Source organism: Delphinus delphis, chromosome 13, assembly GCF_949987515.2.
Source record: "Delphinus delphis chromosome 13, mDelDel1.2, whole genome shotgun sequence".
Classification (NCBI taxonomy): Eukaryota; Metazoa; Chordata; class Mammalia; order Artiodactyla; family Delphinidae; genus Delphinus; species Delphinus delphis.
The window spans coordinates 31,625,199-31,645,536 of NC_082695.1; the positions used below are offsets into that span (position 1 = coordinate 31,625,199).

Sequence of the window (20,338 nt, forward strand, 5' to 3'; positions counted from 1 at the left end):
GTTCTTTGAGAAGATAAACAAAATAGATAAACCACTAGCCAGACTCATCAAGAAAAAGAGGGAGAGGACTCAAATCAATAGAATTAGAAATGAAAAAGGAGAGGTAACAACTGACACTGCAGAAATAAAAGAGATCATGAGAGATTACTACAAGCAACTCTATGCCAATAAAATGGACAATCTGGAAGAAATGGACAAATTCTTAGAAATGCATAACCTGCCAAGGCTGAATCAGGAAGAAATAGAAAATATGAACAGACCAATCACAAGCACTGAAATTGAAACTGTGATTAAAAATCTTCCAACAAAGAAAAGCCCAGGACCAGATGGCTTCACAGGAGAATTCTATCAAACATTTAGAGAAGAGCTAACACCTATCCTTCTCAAACTCTTCCAAAATATAGCAGAGGGAGGAACACTCCCAAACTCCTTCTACGAGGCCACCATCACCTTGATACCAAAACCAGACAAGGATGTCACAAAGAAAGAAAACTACAGGCCAATATCACTGATGAACATAGATGCAAAAATCCTCAACAAAATACTAGCAAACAGAATCCAACAGCACATTAAAAGGATCATACACCATGATCAAGTGGGGTTTATTCCAGGAATGCAAGGATTCTTCAATATACGCAAATCTATCAATGTGATAAACCATATTAACAAATTGAAGGAGAAAAACCATATGATCATCTCAATAGATGCAGAGAAAGCTTTCGACAAAATTCAACACCCATTTATGATAAAAACCCTGCAGAAAGTAAGCATAGAGGGAACTTTCCTCAACATAATAAAGGCCATATATGACAAGCCCACAGCAAACATCATCCTCAATGGTGAAAAACTGAAAGCATTTCCACTAAGATCAGGAACAAGACAAGGTTGCCCACTCTCACCACTCTTATTCAACATAGTTTTGGAAGTTTTAGCCACAGCAATCACAGAAGAAAAGGAAATAAAAGGAATCCAAATTGGAAAAGAAGAAGTAAAGCTGTCACTGTTTGCAGATGACATGATCCTATACATAAAGAATCCTAAAGATGCTACCAGGAAACTACTAGAGCTAATCAATGAATTTGGTAAAGTGGCAGGATACAAAATTAACGCACAGAAATCTCTGGCATTCCTATATACTAATGATGAAAAATCTGAAAGTGAAATCAAGAAAACACTCCCATTTACCATTGCAACAAAAAGAATAAAATATCTAGGAATAAACCTACCTAAGGAGACAAAAGACCTGTATGCAGAAAATTATAAGACACTGATGAAAGAAATTAAAGATGATACAAATAGATGGAGAGATATACCATGTTCTTGGATTGGAAGAATCAACATTTTGAAAATGACTCTACTACCCAAAGCAATCTACAGATTCAATGCAATCCCTATCAAACTACCAATGGCATTTTTCACAGAACTAGAACAAAAAATTTTGCAATTTGTATGGAAACACAAAAGACCCCGAATAGCCAAAGCAATCTTGAGAACGAAAGAAGGAACTGGAGGAATCAGGCTCCCTGACTTCAGACTATACTACAAAGCTACAGTTATCAAGACGGTATGGTACTGGCACAAAAACAGAAAGATAGATCAATGGAACAGGATAGAAAGCCCAGAGATAAACCCATGCACATATGGACACCTTATCTTTGATAAAGGTGTTAGTAATGTACAGTGGAGAAAGGACAGCTTCTTCAATAAGTGGTGCTGGGAAAACTGGACAGGTACATGTAAAAGTATGAGATTAGATCACTCCCTAACACCATACACAAAAATAAGCTCAAAATGGATTAAAGACCTTAATGTAAGGCCAGAAACTATCAAACTCTTAGAGGAAAACACAGGCAAAACACTCTATGACATAAATCACAGCAAGATCCTTTTTGACCCACCTCCTAGAGTAATGGAAATAAAAACAAAAATAAACAAATGGGACCTAGTGAAACTTCAAAGCTTTTGCACAGCAAAGGAAACCATAAACAAGACCAAAAGACAACCCTCAGAATGGGAGAAAATATTTGCAAATGAAGCAACTGATAAAGGATTAATCTCCAAAATTTATAAGCAGCTCATGCAGCTTAAAAACAAAAAAACAAACAACCCAATCCAAAAATGGGCAGAAGACCTAAATAGACATTTCTCCAAAGAAGATATACAGACTGCCAACAAACACATGAAAGAATGCTCAACATCACTAATCATTAGAGAAATGCAAGTCAAAACTACAATGAGATATCATCTCACACCAGTCAGAATGGCCATCATCAAAAAATCTAGAAACAATAAATGCTGGAGAGGCTGTGGAGAAAATGGAACCCTCCTGCACAGTTGGTGGGAATGTAAGTTGATACAGCCACTATGGAGAATAGTATGGAGGTTCTTTAAAAAACTACAAATAGAACTACCATATGACCCAGCAATCCCACTACTGGGCATATACCCTGAGAAAACCAAAATTCAAAAAGAGTCATGTACCAAAATGTTCACTTCAGCTCTATTTACAATAGCCCGGAGATGGAAACAACCTAAGTGCCCATCATCGGATGAATGGATAAGATGGCACATATATACAATGGACTATTACTCAGCCATAAAAAGAAACGAAATTGAGCTATTTGTAATGAGGTGGATAGACCTAGAGTCTGTCATACAGAGTGAAGTGAGTCAGAAAGAGAAAGACAAATACCATATGCTAACACATATATATGGAATTTAAGAAAAAAAATGTCATGAAGAACCTAGGGTTAAAACAGGAATAAAGACACAGACCTACTAGAGAATGGACTTGAGGATATGGGGAGGGGGAAGGGTAAGCTGTGACAAAGCGAGAGAGAGGCATGGACATATATACACTACCAAAGGTAAGGTAGATAGCTGGTGGGAAGCAGCCGCATAGCACAGGGAGATCAGCTATGTGCTTTGCGACTGCCTGCAGGGGTGGGATAGGGAGGGTAGGAGGGAGGGAGACACAAGAGGGAAGAGATATGGGAACATATGTATAACTGATTCACTTTGTTATAAAGCAGAAACTAACACACCATTGTAAAGCAAAAAAAAAATTAGTTAATTTAAAATAAAAACAAAACAAAAACAAAACAAACAAACAAAAAATGTTGACAACACAAATCCTCTCTCTTTAGTCCTATGGCTATTAACAGGCTCAATTTAAATTCCACAAGGGCATTTGAATGTGATACATCAAAGCATGCTTATAACACTGAACATTCTTGCAGGGAAGACACCGTCCCTGCAATCAGTTTACATGACTGACCAGGGACCTGGGGGGTTTGCAGTTCCTCATTAAGTGAAATATTCAAGGTAATTGAAATCTCTGCTTATGTCAGTATTAACTACAAATTTCCATGTGTTTCAGATTTCTCCAATTAACTTACTGTCTATGAAATGATGAGAAATGAATTTTTAATTGATTGTGGATCTGGCTAGTCCTCAGGGTAGTCATTTTAAACCTGTACAAATAGCAGGTAAGAAAAGACAGAAGGCTTATATGATCTGACCCAAAACACTCTGGAAGGAAATTTTTAAAATTAAATACAATTCTCAGATCTGTCTAAGACGCCCATGCAGAAAACAGGAGAATATGCCAGGGAATGAATATTGAGGGCTTGGGAAGGGGTGGGCTTAGAAGCGGGGGAGGTGAATATAAGGCTGGCTAAGAGAATATTTATTGCTATGCTATGCTTTCCCCACAAAAAATAAAACATGGTTCTTGATTTTTGTTATATATTTTTTTCTCTTACCAGTCTGATCTTAAATCATTGAGAACTCATTTCAGTCATTTCAGGTCATCGATCACTATCACTCTTAATATTATGTTTTTAATCATGTACAAAATAGTCTTTAAATACTAAAATTCCATTTTGCTTGACTTCACACTCTGCAGACATTCAGTGTGTGTTTTTCTCAGATAAAGTTAATAAATTTCACTTCCAATCCCCTAAATGTGGATGCTCCCCAAATTTCCAATATTGACTTTGTCTTTCTGTTTCTCCTGTCTTTAACTTTGACCTCATCTACATATAAGGTTTCAAACATATCCGAGGTGCAAAGTATTCCAAAAGATTCAAAAAATCAATATTCACAGTCCTGACTTGTCCTTCAAAATCCAGTTCCTGCTGCTACGAGGCATTTCCACTTGGATGTGTCACCCAGCACCTCAGACTCACCTTGTCCAAACATGCCTATTTCCTCCCCACCTCTAGCCCACACAGTTAATTTCATCTCTGGATTTCCCTATTTTTATTGGTGCTACTATTCTTTCAATAGGTTATAAATTATCCCATTGTTAGAAATGTCAGGATAATGCTAATACTCATATCCAACGAGTCAGCCAGTGTTACTGCTTTTCCCTTCAAAATGTGTTTTGCATTCCCAACTTTATTTCCATTTGCTAGTTTTTGTCTTTTTCCACTCATTCAATAAATACATATACAGCAATAACTATATGAGAGGCACTATTCTTGGTCCTGGGGTACGAACAAAACAGACCAAGTCACGCCCTCCTGACTTCATCTATCCTACCACCTTGGTGTCAGTCTCTTCCAGCTTGAGGGGGCTGTCTACTCAATGCAGCCTGCTTGCACTGCTAAAGGGCTCCTTTGCTATATCACTATGCCCCCTCTTGCCTCTCAAGGGCTCTGTAAGATAAATTCCACCCTCTTAGAGTTCCATCCCCTACAGTCTATAGAGGACCATCCCAAACTCCTTACCTCCCGGGCCCTCTGTCCCAGCCAAAATTGGATCTTTGCTTTTGGCTCATTCCCACTTCATTACTCTTGCCTGTTATACTTCTCCATCTAAAATTTATTCTTCTCATCTCTCTACATGTGACATTCTTAAATTCCCCCTCTTATGTGAATTCTTCCCAGCCCACTTCAACCTTTCTTGCCCACTTCTGAATTATTTTATCACATATACCTGGCAATTAATCATGGTTTACCTTGGGGCATCTATTGCATTGCAAAGGACTCCTTATTAACTGCATTGTTATTTATCTTTAAATGTTTGTCTTTTCACCAATCTTAAGTAGTTAAGTTAAACAATAGTTGATGCAATATATCTGACTGCAAGAAATTGCATACCAGTTTGTCCTCCCGAACTCATAAAAGTTTGACCAAACCCAAGATCAGGAAGACAGAGTTGAGCCCTGACTCCTGTTCTCCTTGCTGGTGGACCTAGTAATAAAGCTCTTATTTCCTCAAGCCTGGTGCAATAGTATTGGCTTCCATTCACACTGGGCAGTAAGCCCTTGCTCAGTAACAAAGGATGTTTACATTTTGTTAGAAAGAAGTGAGGGGACTTCAATCAAAGGGGAAAATATCATTTGAGAGTCTATACAATAATAGCTTAGTTGACATTTGAAGAAAAATGTAAAATATTCAATTCTCCCACTCTTTAAGATATAAAAGCTAATAATAAAAACATTCTTAATTTCCTTATTAAGGCTTGTTTAGAAAGAGAGAAAAGATGGAGAAAGGAAGAAAATAAGATTTGTTGATTTCCAGGAATGGGGAAAAGATGACAGACACCAAGGGATAGGAAAGGCCATCTCTTCAAGCCCACCCCAATGATCATTCCTATTGTATGGCTACCATAAACACCATACTTTCTTCAACTATTCAAATTAGATATTTAGTAACACTATCCGCATAAGTTCCTTTGTACTTGTCCACAAGTTCTCATGTTTTTGTTAGGAAAATACTGTCACCTGTTTTGCCTAGGCCTCAGTCTAATCCCTATTGCTTCCAGTCTCTCCCTGCTGCTGAACGCTTAGCCAAAAAGTGATCCTTCTTTTCCCTTTTCCCTTACCCCATTCACCCTGGGCCACACTAGTGCAAGCAAACTCCCCTCCTAACTTGCTCAGGTGATTTCCATCCCATACCCCTATCCCCATTTCCTCTAGGACAGCAGCGCTTTCCACCTGGCCACCTTCATCCTCCCAGCCTTGGGTTAAGACATTTACAGAAGTTAAATAATTTGCACTTACTTATACAACTGGTAGGTAGCAGAGTGAAACCTGAATAGAGGTGCTTATACCTGTATACCTCTCCCTATTCCCTCGCTCTTAATTACCATACTAAGTATGATTATAGTGATTAAGGGAGATTATAAAGTAATGAAATGGATTTTTCTGTATGGCTTGTGACAAATTTATAGGTACTGCATATATCATGTAAATGAGACCATCTACGCAATATTTATGCCTGATTAGAAAGACTTCTCATGGGTTGTCTTAGGTGAGCACTGGTCTGCATTCTGTAGAAATACTTCAAGTTTAATGTGCTTTTAGATACTATAGTCAAGAATGGCACATTTTATATCTAAAGATTCCAATCCACAAATGAATTGTTTTCTTGCCATTGAGCAGCAACTAGAAAATGTGCTTTGCATTACATTTACTGTAAGATGCAGATAAAACATTAGAGAGCTTAGCTCCTGCACAGATGATAAAAGGATTACTTGCAACTCTAAGTACCTTTAAGAAACCTTTCAGAAGACACCAAGTGTCTTTAAGAAGAAACCAAAGTTTTAAAGGGAGGATAGCAAAAAAGTGTGTTTTCATTCTTCCATATGGGTAATGTGAGCTGTAAACAACGCATAAGGTTGGAGAAGTGGGGCCTGGATCAATTACTGAAAAGGAAGAATAACAAAAATATTTCTTCAAGTTTCTAGAGTTTTAGGGTTCTAGAAAGAGTTCTAGAATTTTCAAAGTGCTCTTACGTATATGACCTCATGTTACCATACTGATGCCCGGCAGCAGGCAGAGTAAGTGTAAGGTTCTTCACCTTACAGAGGAGGAAGCTGAGGCTCAGTGTCAAAATCCTTTATGAAACTTTTCACACCTAATAAATAACAAGGAGGCACAAGTAATCCGAATGTTGTTTTAAAAACCTTTGGAAACAGCTACCTACTTCCTGAATGGCAGCACTGACCTGACAAACGAAGTTTTCCCTGGATGACTTAGACCAAAAGTAATCTATAGGGGAGGATTTTTAGGCCAAATTATTAATCAAGGTCATGCTGATCGAGTTTTGTTTATTACAGAAATGGATCTCAGGGATCAAATGTAGATAATGAACAACAGAAAAAAAGAAAGGAGCCACAAAATCTTATACTTCCAAGGTGTTAAAGACAACATTCCTTCCTCGATAAATATATATTGAGCAACTACCGCGCGCCAGCCGCCATGTTAGATGTTAGGAATCCAACGGTAAGCAAAACAGGTATTTGCTCCCATCCTCACAGAGTTTACAATCCAGTGTGTAGGGTGTAGGATGAATGAGATATATATCAAGTTTTTAAAAGAAATCTCAAAACTATATGATTACAAACCATGCTGGCACCCCGATCTGACTTCCACCTCCAGAACTAGGAGAAGTAAACTGATGTCGTTTATAAGCCAGCCGGGCTATGGCATTTTTGTCCTAGCAGCCTGAAGGGACTTCGGAGGACTGATCTAACCTGGTCCTCTGGGGGGCCAGAGAAAGCTTCTCTGAGGACGTGATGGAGACGCTGAGGTCTGACGGCTGAGCATGAAGCACGGGTCTGCTGCTGCGGGGCAGGAGGTTAGAGTGGCACTGGAAGGCTGTTAGGCAGGAGGGACAGCTGGCGCAGAGGTGCTGAGATATGGGAGTGGAGGAGCACGTCCTAAGAAGTCTGAGCTTCTTAGAGGGCTGTCTCCACCCCCGCCTCCCTTTCTCCCTCTTTCCTCAATGCAGCGTCCACCCCAAGGTCCCCTGACACGGTCTGCACTGAGGTCACCAGCGAAGGCCAGGGGGACTCTAAAGGTCACCTCTCCGGGACCACTTCTCTGCTCAGCAGCCATGAGCGTCCACCCGGGGCAGCGCCGGTGACGCCCTACCGTGTCCCCCGGCGCATCGGCTAGACCACGCCGAACCTGAGCTCCCACCACCAGCACCGGACTCTTACCGGGCGCGGCCCCCGCTCACCCACGGAGCAGCCCCGCCTCGGCCCGGGTTTGGTTCCCTGACCCCGGGTCTCACCTGGAAGCCTCGCCGCCTCGAGCCCCGGCGGCCTCTCGGGTCCGCAGCTCCGGCCCAGCCCGGGTCCAGCGCGTGCACGCCTCCCGGTCACTGTCACGGGGCCGTGGGTGTCATTTACTCGCGGAAGGGACGGTGCAAACAACCGGCAGGAGAAAACGCGGGGGGACCGGCCGGAGGCCGCGCGGGGACCGGGCCGGAGTGGCCGGGGCCTGGGCCCCTCCGCGGCCGAGCCGCCCCCTCGGACGGGCCACTCCCGGCCTCGGGTCTCGGGAGTCCCAGGAGCCGCCGTTCTCCGTCGGAGGCCCGGCCCTCGCCCGCCTTGGACTCCTGATGGAATATTCGGCCCCGCCGGCTTGGGCAGTTTCATGGTTCTCTGGGGCCCTTTCCTCTCCTTAGACCGGGAAACCCGGGGCAAAGTTCTTCAGAGCTTCACCTTTCAGGTTAGCGTTGTGAGGCGCGCGCTACGCCCTGAAGTGCGGAAAGCGTCGTCTATCACGCCAGTCAGGCCCGCGGGCGCTAGACGTGGCGGGAAAGGATGTGCGCCCCGGAACTGAAGGCCGCGCGCAGCTACCACGTCAGAGGGTGTGGCCTGAGCTCCAAGCAGGGCTTGAGGGGAGTGAGGCCGACCTGGTAGTGGGCGTGGCGATGGGGTGGGATGGGCGGGATTGGCCTTCTTCAGAGGGGCGGGGTCGGGGAAGTGGGAAGGTGCACAGAGGGATGGGACCAGCCTGGCGGCGGGCGTGGTGGTTGGCAGAGTGGGCGGAGTCGACCTGCAGCCGGGGCGGAGGGCGGAGTAGGGAAGTTGCTAGAGGGCGCAGAGGTGACTGCCCGGCCTTTTGTGACTTTGGTAGGACGGTTGGTGGCCGTTGACGGTTTGGTGGTGTGGTCTCAGCCCCGGGGGCGGGGTCAGTCATACCCAGGCTGTCCAGCTCGGTAGAAAGCAGAAACCCGCGGCCACCCCACGCTGCAAAGAGCATCTGCTCCGAGAAGCAAGGACCCTGCGAGGCCTGAGAGGTGGGGAAAGAAGCTGGGAACGGTGCGTTGTCCTAGTCATGCTCAGTGATTGATTGCTCAAAAGCCAGAGGGTATTTGCAGAGAAGCTGGACATCGTGATTTCATGATCTCTTTTCGTAAATTAGAAAGCGGAGTAAAATTACTCTGTTTATCCAGAGTGGACTTGGGGCTCTTAAGCCACTCAGGAGGGGAGGCGAGCGTGTGCCGTTAGTGAAGCAGCCCTGGAACGGGCCAGGCTCACCTGGGACAGTTGCTAGAGGCGTGATGGGCACCTTCTAACAGGAGAATTCTCTAAGGCTCAGGAATGCGGGGACAGGTTGCGAGCAGCAAAAGGAGGCCGTTTGTGATCTTCAGTTGAGGGCAAGTTGAAAATAGTGGGGGCCCCGGGGCTGCCGCCGCTCCTGGGGAAGCTCTCCCGATTAATGTGGATTTGGGGGTAGGCACGGTCTCCTCTAAACTCGAGGTGTCATCTACCTTTTTAATTCTCTTGCTTCAGACAGCAAGGCCAGCCCCAACAGATGGAAGCTACAGGGAGGCCAGTTTAAACTTGATTGAAGGTAAGGATGCAGCCACCAGAACAATGGTCATCCCCATTCCTAGCACTGCGCAACCATTTGCCAGGCAGGCAGAGCTTGACAGTGAAAAGAGCATGGCTTTGGCAATGAGACGTCTCCCTGCTTAAGGTTCTAAATTGATCATTTAATTCTCCAAGCCTGTATTTCCTCTTTCCTTAAGAAAAGAACATGCTACTGTTCCCCCCAACTGGGGGTCTTCCTTGTGTTTTTCAGTCAAAGAGGCTACAGGGCTTCCCTGGTGGCGCAGTGATTGAGAGTCCGCCTGCCGATGTGGAGGACACGGGTTCGTGCCCTGGTCTGGGAGGATCCCACATGCCGCGGAGCGGCTGGGCCCGTGAGCCATGGCCCTGAGCCTGTGCATCCGGAGCCTGTGCTCCGCAAAGGGAGAGGCCACAGCAGTGAGAGGCCTGCGTACCACAAAAAAAAAAAAAAAAAAAAAAGGCTACAAAGTGCAATCAGATGTGAACATTACATTGGAGTTTCATACCTCCTCAGAGAATGGTGGAGTTTCGTACCTCCTCAGAGGTGTCCTCCTGGGCATCAGCAGCACCAAAGTGGATGCCATGGGATTAGAGATTGTAAATGGCAAGGTGGGTGCTGAATCTGGATGGGGTCCCCCCGCCTCACCCCAGTGTCAGAGCAGTTGAGAAACAGTAGAAACACCTATCACCAACTGCCAGGTATTCGCTGATGGAGTGGAGAGGTCTCCTCACTGTTACAGAGCTGATAATGCAATGCCTTTTCATGAGTCTGACAGTTCAGAGCCGGTGTCCTTCCCCTGCTCCCAGCCCAGACCCCAACTTGGCAGACGTGGAAGCAGAATCTCAAGTTACATGTCAAATGCATGTCAGGAACACACATCTGTTCTCAGAGGAGGAGGGTGGGACACTCAAGGCAGACATGTGTGACCGCAGCCCATGTTTGGTACTTGAAGTTCCTGAGTGCCCTGAAAGTCAGTCATTAAACCCATGAGATATCCAGACACCGAAATTACTTTTTTTTTTTTTCTGAAATAGAAATTGCATCTCTCTTTTTGAGTTTCACAGGATTGATCTGTAAGACCAGCCCTTCATCTGATAGCATCTGGGGCTTTCATTGTTATAGCTGCTCACAATGCCTCTTATGAAAAATACTTTGCAAATGTTTCTCCCCTACAGCCTTTCCAGAAACTAGGGTACAATGACCTGTCTTTAGATTTTCCAGCCTCATGGCAGAGGCTCTGAACTCAGGCAAACCTAAGTTTTTTTCTTTTTTTTTTTCCCCCAAAGCTTACAAGCTTTTTCTTTTTTTAAAAAGAAAGGATATAAACTAATAACAGCAAAGGAAGTGCTTTATATGGCTCTTCCCTTTCTGGAAACAAATAGTACATGAATGGAGCATTATAGCACCACACAGAGAGAATGTTCACGAAAGAGAAGGTACATCTAATTGAGTGGTTCTCAACCAGAGGCAGTTTTGCCCCCTAGGGGACATTGGTCTGGAAATATTTTTACTTGTCACAACTGAGTAGAAAGGGGAGGGGCTTCTGGCATCTAGTGGGGAGAGGCCAGGGGTGCTGCTAACACCCTACCATGCCCAGGACAGCCTGCACAGCCAAGAATGATCTGGACCCAAACACCAACAGTGCCAGGTTGAGAAAGCACGATGTAGTTCCCTCTTCAAGTTTTCTTCTAAGGAAACTTTTTTGTGGACTTACGTATGGAAAATGTTCATCCCTGATATTTTACTCTTTGGGATTTAGCTGTTCTAAATGTATTTACCTAAATCAAGAAAACTTTTCCATTTTCCTGAACAAAGTATATCTGTAAACTGTACAATTTTTAAAAATTAAGATATATAGAACTCAAATTTGTGTATACTAATACCCTGAGAAGCTTTTAGAGAAGTAGATTTTAAATGTCAGTCTTACAATTTTTAGGGGGGGTGGTCTTCTGCTAAAGGAAGACAGCTTGGGGCAGCACACACACTTGAACATTAAGAAGGCATCCGTGCGCCTGAGAAGTACATACAGTCTGGATGGACTCACAGTTTGTCGACTGTCATGTCTCTTTATGTGGGGACCAGCATTCGTGCTACCCTAGCCTCAGTCTCATGAATTGCATCATCACATCAGTCCCTCAGGAACCTTCGACAGTTCCATGTCCACTGCAGAGCTCTTCCAGGAGTGCCACAGTCTGAGGAGCGGCCTCCTTCACAAGTTCCCTCACTTCATGCACAGACCACCATGCAGGGCCTGGTAGCAGCTTGTCCCCTTGCTGTGAGGTCAGGTTCAGGTGGTGACCAGGGACTTCAGTTCTCTGTGGATTTGACAGACCTCAGATAACTGTCCTTGGTCGCCATCAGTGACGGTTTATTCAGAACTGGTGATGAGCTTGATGTAGCTGACACAGGCTGGAAAGGATTCCTGCAGTAAAGGTAAGAGTTGATGGGATTTCTCCAGGTGGGGTTCGGAGAGTTAGTTTGCTGAATCCCTGGGTTTTCCGGAAAGCCTTTGCTCTTTTGCAGGCAGGCGTGTCATTTCCTCACGAAACGATATTAATGCATCTGGCGGGTAGAGCTCTATTGCGGTGGGCGTTAGGGGAGAGAGGGCTAGCCTAGGATGGAGGCTTCTGGGAATGTCATTTGGCACATTGGTTCCCTGATATGTCTTATTTGGATGATTGCCTTTTGTCATTTCATCTTGAGGAGCTGTGATTCACTGAAGGAAGGTGGACAGGGTTCCTTCCCCACCCGAGGAAGCAGCAACCACGTCCCCTCAGTGGAGGAATCCATGAACTGTCCAATTTGGAGGGCATGATCCACACGATGTGTGTGGGCAGCTGCAGGCCCTGCTCTGCCCGGGTGAGCACTGGACCTTCCCTGTTGGTTTCAGAGACACGGGCTGCAGAGGTCCCTGCCGTGCTGGGCTCAGCAATGTCCTCCTCCGCCGAGTGGAAAGCCAAGGCTCTGTCTAGCAACTCTACCCATGTCGAGATGTAGGAGAACACAAACTGGGAAAACTCCCTTTATTCCTACCTTTAGGCCTTTTCAAAGGCCTCAATGTATGACTGCTGATTTTTGTCCGGGAAACATTTTTGAGAAATTAGCCTTCTTGGGGCCTGAGGTCTGTCCAGGCGGCCCAAGCTCTCCTGATCTCCTGCCTGCTATCCTGGAGGTTGGGGGCCGTTTTCTCTGGAGACCACGTTGACCACTAAGTCATTCTGAAAGGAGACTGTGTTTTTGCCTTTATTTCCTGATGGTTGTAAGACATCTGTCAAGTGATACTATCCGACTAAGAAATATCTCAAGAATTATAGCAATGACCAACAGCCCCTCTCTAGGCATTAAATGTAACACAGTTTATCCCCTTTAATGCCTCCACCATTGCAGGCAGATCAGATAAGGGGTCCTCCTGTGTGTTGCTTCATTCCCGCTGTAAATTAGTGAAGGCTGCTTTGGTAATTCCTTCTTAAAGAACGTGGGGTTTGTGACTTCAGATCCTTAGTGCTCCTGAGAGGAACACTGGCCCAGCGACACATCCATCTGGAACCCCGGGGAAGGCTGAAGTAAAACATCTTGGTTTCCCCCCGCATGTCCCAACAGGCTGTGTGTCCAAGGAATCCGGAAGCCTTTGTAAGTCATTTCTGTTGTCACTACTGTCCAGTGTTGGCTGTGACATGGCCCCTGGAAGCCCAACAACGGCAGTCAAACCTGCTGAAGAAACGTGGAGACTTCGTGCTCCCCTCCAAGCCAACCTTGAGGTCATTGGCGGGAGGAACTGCGGACTCTCCCGACTCCTGGAAAGGAGCACGCGAAGATTCGGTCTCTTTCCAGAAGTTGTTCCAATGGAAATCATTGTTTTGCACAGGAGATATTCTTGACTGTCCTTCTGGACAGTCTCACGATCTAAATGTTGTCCCTGGTGTCCTGCCTGGTGCTGTTTTCCAGGCAATGGCGGTGGGCGAAGCCTGGCTGTTTTCCAGGGTCCAGTCACAGGGGAGTCCAGGGCACCATGTTTGGGGGCCCAAGCGCAGAGCCCAGGCCTAAGTGTGTGCAGTTGGTTTCTTTTACAGCTTTACTGAGGAATAACTGACATACAATAAACTTGACAGCACATACTTAAAGGTGTACAGTTTGATGACTTTGAGCGAATGTATCCATCCCTGCGACCACATTCAGCATAATGAACATACCCATCACCCCCGAAGTTTCCTCCTGCCCTTTTGCAACCCCTCCCTCCCAGTCCTCCTTGAAACCCCTCACACACTGTTGCAAAGCCGAGGACAAAAACAGGAAAGCTACTCTACCCATTCAACAAGTCTGGTACAACCCTGGCTCCAAAACAAGGTAAGGGAATTGTAAGACAATTATAGATCAATTTTACTTTTGGACCTAGATGTGAAAATCCTCAATAAAATGCTGGTTAGTTGAATTCCTCGATTATAGAAAAAATATGACCAATTACAATTGCACCCCAGACTCCCTTTTTTATTCTCCAGTGTGTTATATATTTTTCAATAAATCTATGTTTTCAGTTTCTTAAAATTTTGTGGATCCAATTTATCAATTATTTCCTTCTATGGCTAACTTTTTACTGCCCCATTGCAGTGTGACATAGTGAGGGCCACATGGTAGAAAAGCCTGTTCCCAATCTGTCATCTAAAGACATGGAGCTAAGGGCTGTGCTGCTGTGCAGTAATAAAAATGTTACACAAATGCAGAGCAACAGTTGAGAATGAAGTGTTAGAGCATAAAAGTTCACAAACAAGATGACACTCTGTAGGAGTCAGCATGTGATTGTTAGTTGATAAAACTCAGATGAACCTTTGGTGACTGCCCTCCACCTGCTCCCAACTTCTGTCTGGCCTGTCAGGAAAGGTGTCATTTACTGCTGGGATGATAAGAGAAGCAGGTCTGTGGAAGCCCCCAGCATCCCTGGGAACTCCTGAGTCTTTTCCATCTGCTCATATGCTTTGCTGTCAAACCCCATTTTGCAGAGATCTTTGGAATTGAGCTAATGTACTTCATCACTTGTTACAGCCAACAGGATTCCAAATTGATGTAGTGGAAGAGGTTGCAACTGGGCTCAAGCAGGGTGAAAAGCTTCCAGGATGCCCAGCAGAGGAGATCACCCACTCCACAGTCAAGAGCCAGGGGTAGAGGGACTTCCCTGGTGGTGCAGTGGATAAGACTCCGCACTCCCAATACAGGGGGCCCAGGTTCAGTGGGATCGCACTGAATCTACAGATATATTTGTGGAGAACTGACATCTTGCCAATTCTCTTCCACCCACCTCTTCCCATCTAGAAACATACTGTATCTATATATTTACTCAGCTACTTTCATTTCTACCACAAATATTTTGCTTTTAGTATAGTAGTAGTTTTCAGTATACATGTTTTGCATATATTTTGTTAAATGCACTCACAAGTATTTTTTTGTGTTTTGATGCTATTCTAAATGGAAGCTTTAAAAATTTATTTTCCAATGGCTTGCTGCTAGCATAAAAAATACTACTTATTTTTATATAATAATCTTGTATTCCATGACCTTGCTAAATTATCTTATTAGTTCTAATAGTTGAAGATACCTTAGGCTTTTGTACATAAATAATCATATTATTTGCAAATGGAGACTATTTTATTTCTTCTTTTCTAATCTTTATGCCTTTTATTATTTCTTTTCCTTGCTTTGGTATACAGTAAAATGTTGAGTGTAAAAAAATCATGAATGAGTACTGAATTTGCCAAATGTCTTTTCTGTATCTATTGAAAAGATTCTTTTTTTTTTTTTTAAGCGCAGATTAAAAAGCACTCAAACAAGTTTAGTAAATAGTTTTTGCACAAACATCCACCATTACCTTAGTGCCTCGTGATTTTTGCACAAGACCACCATCTGGCTAGTAGGTGACAGAAACTGGGCTCAGACACAAACCTTTTGAATTTAAAGCTCCTTTTCTTTCACCAGCACCATGGTAACCTCAGACTAGTTGAATATAAGAATTCTCATGATAATGTTTTTAGTTTTTTCCTCTTTATTTTTATGGATAAAATGCAACATACATATACTTAACAATGAAACTGATGGGATGAAAGAACATTAACTTTTGAGATGGGAGACAACATAAAAAATTGGCAACCTAGTGACAACATGATTTTTCAATCAAAGCACATAGTTTTAGAAAAGTTGGAAAATGCCTAAAAGAAAAGATGTTGTTTTTAAATTAAGGGGTGTGTGTGTGTGTGTGTGTGTGTGTGTGTGTGTGTACAACTGTTGAAAATGTTTGAAAGAAACATTTTAATCCATGTAATATTATTTTTTATTAAGTGACATATTTATGGAAAAAAAAAACAGTTGAAAGTGCCTGTCAGAAAACAGAAACTATTCAATCCTGTAATATATATTCCTTTCAGACATGTGATACATTTATGAAAAACAGTTGAAATATGCTTGATAGAAGTTTAATCTCACGCTACTTTTAGTCAAGTGCAATGTGGGGAAAGCGGTTGAAAATGCATGAAAGAAGATGAAGTGAATTTCTACATTTGAAAACCTGTGATTCAGCACAGTTAAACACACAAGACAATGACTAAGGGACACGGATTCTCTCAGCGTCTACACCACACATCATAGTTACAGAGTATTTGGTTTTAAAGCTTTTGCTAACAATATTTTACATCATTAAATGTATATTATTAAATGTACACTGAAAGCTAACTGAAGGGACTTAAATAATAAGATTCAGGAACAGTTTGTAACAAAAATTGTTAACGTCTGTTATTTTTTTCTCCCAAGAAAGACAAGTGAGGTAGTTTATATTGTATATACATTGTAAAGAGATTAATATTCCAGTTTTTTCAAAGGTCACTCCTTGAACTCACTAAACTCATTGTTCAATGACTCCAAGAATCATATCCCCAAGTGAGCTGTTTAGCAAAGGGATCTTCTTTTGTAGAATGGAGGAAAGAATGAGCCTGTTCTAGGGGTTTTTTTTCTGAATAATTGTTCCTAAAACGTTAACTTTCTCTAATGTTTTCGTAGATATAATTTTCCTAACTGTACACCAAGAGCGCTTGGGAAGAGATGAGGTGGGAAGCTATCAAGAAAAGAATTTAGAAGCCCAGTATCTGACTCTTCTTTTGATTGCAGATATACTATTCATGTTTGCTTTTACACTATTCACTGTTACAGATTACTGTAACTATTTTAAAAAACAACTCTTCATAAGGCAAAGACAGTTTTTTCAACACTTAGGTGACCAGCAATTTTGAGTTTTAATTGTAGGGGTTTGTTTATTCATTAAGAATAAAATTATTCATTAAGAATAAGATTAGTAAAAAAAAGAAAAGTAAAAATTAGTAAAAAGAACTTCTTTAACCACACAAAAATTAGTTTGTGTGTCTACTGGAAATTCTTCTCTAATCAGTTTGTTAACTTGATGACTAAAAATTCAGGTTATATCCAATGATATTGGTATTGACGTGGGCTTCCATATCATATAGTTATTTGAAAGTTGTCACACAACCTTGGATGCACTGAAGTGATTAAAATTATTGACTGGGCTAAGCCTTTGACATCTAAAACCACATAAAAGTGGATAAGAAATTCAGAAACTTAGTTTTTTTTAATCTGTCATCTGTTAGCCATTTATTTAAAACTAATGACTAATGAAGTAAATCTTAAAACCTTTAGAACTTATGCATCTGTCCTAATGTGTTTTCAGTCAAAAGAAATAAAAAAAATTCCCAAATAAAAAATTAAATGGATAGATCTGTGAATTTTCTAAACACAACAGAATATATTCTAAATGATAGGAAATTCAGTGAGAAAAATCAGTCATTGTTTTAATACATACACAGAAGTGTAAGGCAGCTAATTTGAAGAATTTCTTCCATGTATGTGGGCATAAATTACAGCCATCTTATGTCTTGGACCTTAGCAACTACATGAAGTAAAATGTTTACTCCTGTTGTTTGAACTGCAAAAATGATAACGGCATTTTCTCAGACCCTCAAAGTTCATTATGTAAACTCACATGCCGTCAATTAGCCATACATTGAAAACTGATGAAATGTAGGAATAAATATGAACCAACAGAACACATGTTTATCTTCTAATGGGTTTTCAGGCAAAGGAAATAAAAAATTCTCAAATAAGCAAATAAAATGAATGGATATTTGAGTTTTCTATAAAAATATAACAAAATTCTAATGGCCAGAAATGCAATTATCTACATGTTGAATATAAATTATGTTTTTATAGATATCAAGGCATAATGAGCATGTAAAAGATTTCTTCTATACTATAGGCTTAAATTATTATCACATTTTGTTTTGAGACTTGGTAAGTAGATTAAATGTATTCTGCATTGGTGAGCAACTTTGTCTATTGTTTGATTTGCAAGAGAGAGTCATTTGGGCATTAAATCTCATTAAAACTGGTGTAAATTCATCAAAATCTCAATCTAATTAGTAGATTCTAATCCAAAGCACATACATGGGATAAATGAGACCTCTGTCCCCATTTCTAACCAACTCTAGAACGACTATACTGCAGTCTCCAAATGAAAGGCAGGGCTGTCCAACCCCCCAGCAAATTTCAGATTTGCTCTCAATTAGAATCATGAATTGTGCTTTCTCACCAACTGCAGGTCTGGAAAATGGCTCCGTGGGATCTTGATAGCGAGGCAGTTTTCAGCTCACCAAACATTCATCTGATTTTAAAGCCTGATGCTAATCCACAGTGCTTGGCCAAGTCTATGATTGATGAACAGAAACAAAACCTGTTTTTACAGCATACAAAATCTGGATATAACAGTATTTTTCAGCACTCTTGAAGAAAGAGCAGTTGGACAAAGGCAGTTCTGCAGTTTAAAACTGGGGCTGCAGAAGTGATTCTCTACAGCTGTGAAATATAAAAAATGATATGTTTGATGAGGAAAGGAAATCTGTGCCTGGCACATGGAAAGCTATTCACTGAGCACCATATTCACGATGAGGAAATAGGGGCCCTGTGACCGTTGACTACACCAAAGGTTATGGACGCACAGGAACAGCCCTTTTCAACCTAACCTTAACTATGGGGACCTGTGCTCATAAGAGAACAAGCTTTAAGAATGTCAGTTTTCAACAGCCCAAGATAGGGAAACGTTCATTTGCACCAGAATGCAGACAGCCACAATACAGTACAGCATACATAACAACACAGTGGTTTTTAAATAGAAGGTTCTCCTCCTCCAATTCAGAAGCAAGTCAGAGCATAAACATTGTTTGTGTGACTCTGGAAACTGATTCTCTTTGGTAAGTAGATCTAAATTATTTTCAGAGCAGAAATTTTTGTTATTTCTGGCATCCTTGTTCAAAAATGTCTATATATATATAACATAAGTATATAAAAAAAAGTCTTTTCCACCTCTCGTGTTTGGTAGCATTTGCTACATCAAGAAGTGCTTCTTATCCCCAGGTAGAGGACCAAATTCATTTCTGCTGTGAAGTCAAAGTATTAGAAACGATTAGAGTTCCATATTCTATATTGGCCTTTCTTCTGGAAGGATCACATCCTCTTTACTTCACTCTTATCAAAGAACCATCATGAGAAAGCTTCAGCTCAAATGGTCAACCAGTTCCTCTTCCACAATTCGTGTTGACACCAGTGGGAGACACCAGTTGGGCTGAGAAACACCAAGAGGGTTCTAGGAACAAACATGTCAAAAGCAGTCTTGTTTTTTCCCTACCAAATGTAGGACTTCTTGGCAGGTAATGCACGATAGCTGCCATCTTGGGGGGTATTTCAAACACTTGATTGGGGTTTAATCACCCATTCTGCCTGGGGATTTACATGATATACATCCAATATATAAGCCTCTGGATCCAAGCAGTGCTGTCCTAAAAGAAAGAAAAATCAGAGTATGTTTTCAAAAGTGCACACTTCCGTGCGTGTGTGTGCATGTGTGCATGTATGTGTGTTTGCAAGGCTCAAATAAGGCCAGTATAGTTCCCTCAGCCAAAAATGAATACATTTTAAAGTTTCCTAGCAAAGCCAGCCTTCCTCCCCTCTTTTCTTTGCTTCTGACTATGAAGTACTTCAAATAAATCCCATGTGACACTGCGGAGCAAACAGACACGCTAATCACAAGCAAATTGTTCCCTAGACTCACTACATCAATTAGAAAAATATGACAAGAACCTGTTTCAGGTATCAATTCATTTATATGATAATGAGCACTAATGATCATTTAGATGACAATACATATCCTCTAACGGTTTTATTGATAGAAACTTGACCAGGACTAGACACTAATATCAAGTTCATTTTAGGGAAGGTCATTTCATTTTTCCTGTGGGCAGGAGATCTGGAATTGATAACAACAAAAAGATCATTCCATGGGGGCAAATACATTTGAAAATTCTTATGTACAGTGTGTTTGAAATGTATACTAAAGTCTCAAACAAAAGTAGCAATATTTAATTGCTTGCCTGATTCATTCATTCATTTCTCAAATATTTCTTGAGTTATTACGTGCCAGGCACTATTGTACAGGCTGAGGCTACAGCAATGCATCAGACAGTCAAAAATACTTGCCCTCGGGGTGCTTACGTTCTAAAAGTGGTAAAAGGCAACTAGCAAATAAGCAAGTATGATAGAAAGTAAGTCTGATGGTGATAAGAACATGAGAGAACAAGAAATTGGAGAAGGCGCAGAAAGAGGGTCCAATCCAGGAAGGTCTCACTGAGAAGCTGATAC

General features: G+C 42.1%; 2 protein-coding genes across 4 annotated transcripts in view; both read right to left on the minus strand.

The window, feature by feature from the left end:
• Positions 1-8,516, minus strand: part of LOC132436147 (collagen alpha-1(I) chain-like) — a 35,148-nt gene extending 26,632 nt beyond the window's left edge. For all 3 annotated transcript variants that reach the window (XR_009521718.1, XM_060028690.1, XM_060028689.1), the window contains exon 1: positions 8,028-8,516. Coding sequence is in view for 2 of the 3 variants with exons in the window: in XM_060028690.1 (XP_059884673.1) it covers positions 8,028-8,394 (367 nt within the window). In the remaining variant the exon portion in view is untranslated. The remainder of the gene's footprint in view (positions 1-8,027) is intronic.
• Positions 8,517-16,968: 8,452 nt separating this feature from the next.
• Positions 16,969-20,338, minus strand: part of ARHGAP28 (Rho GTPase activating protein 28) — a 148,047-nt gene continuing 144,677 nt past the window's right edge. Inside the window, exons 19-20 of the mRNA XM_060029499.1 lie at positions 19,329-19,479; positions 16,969-18,351 (exon numbers count right to left, since the gene is read on the minus strand). Of these exons, the coding sequence (XP_059885482.1) occupies positions 19,385-19,479 (95 nt within the window). The 3' untranslated portion in view covers positions 16,969-18,351; positions 19,329-19,384. The remainder of the gene's footprint in view (positions 18,352-19,328; positions 19,480-20,338) is intronic.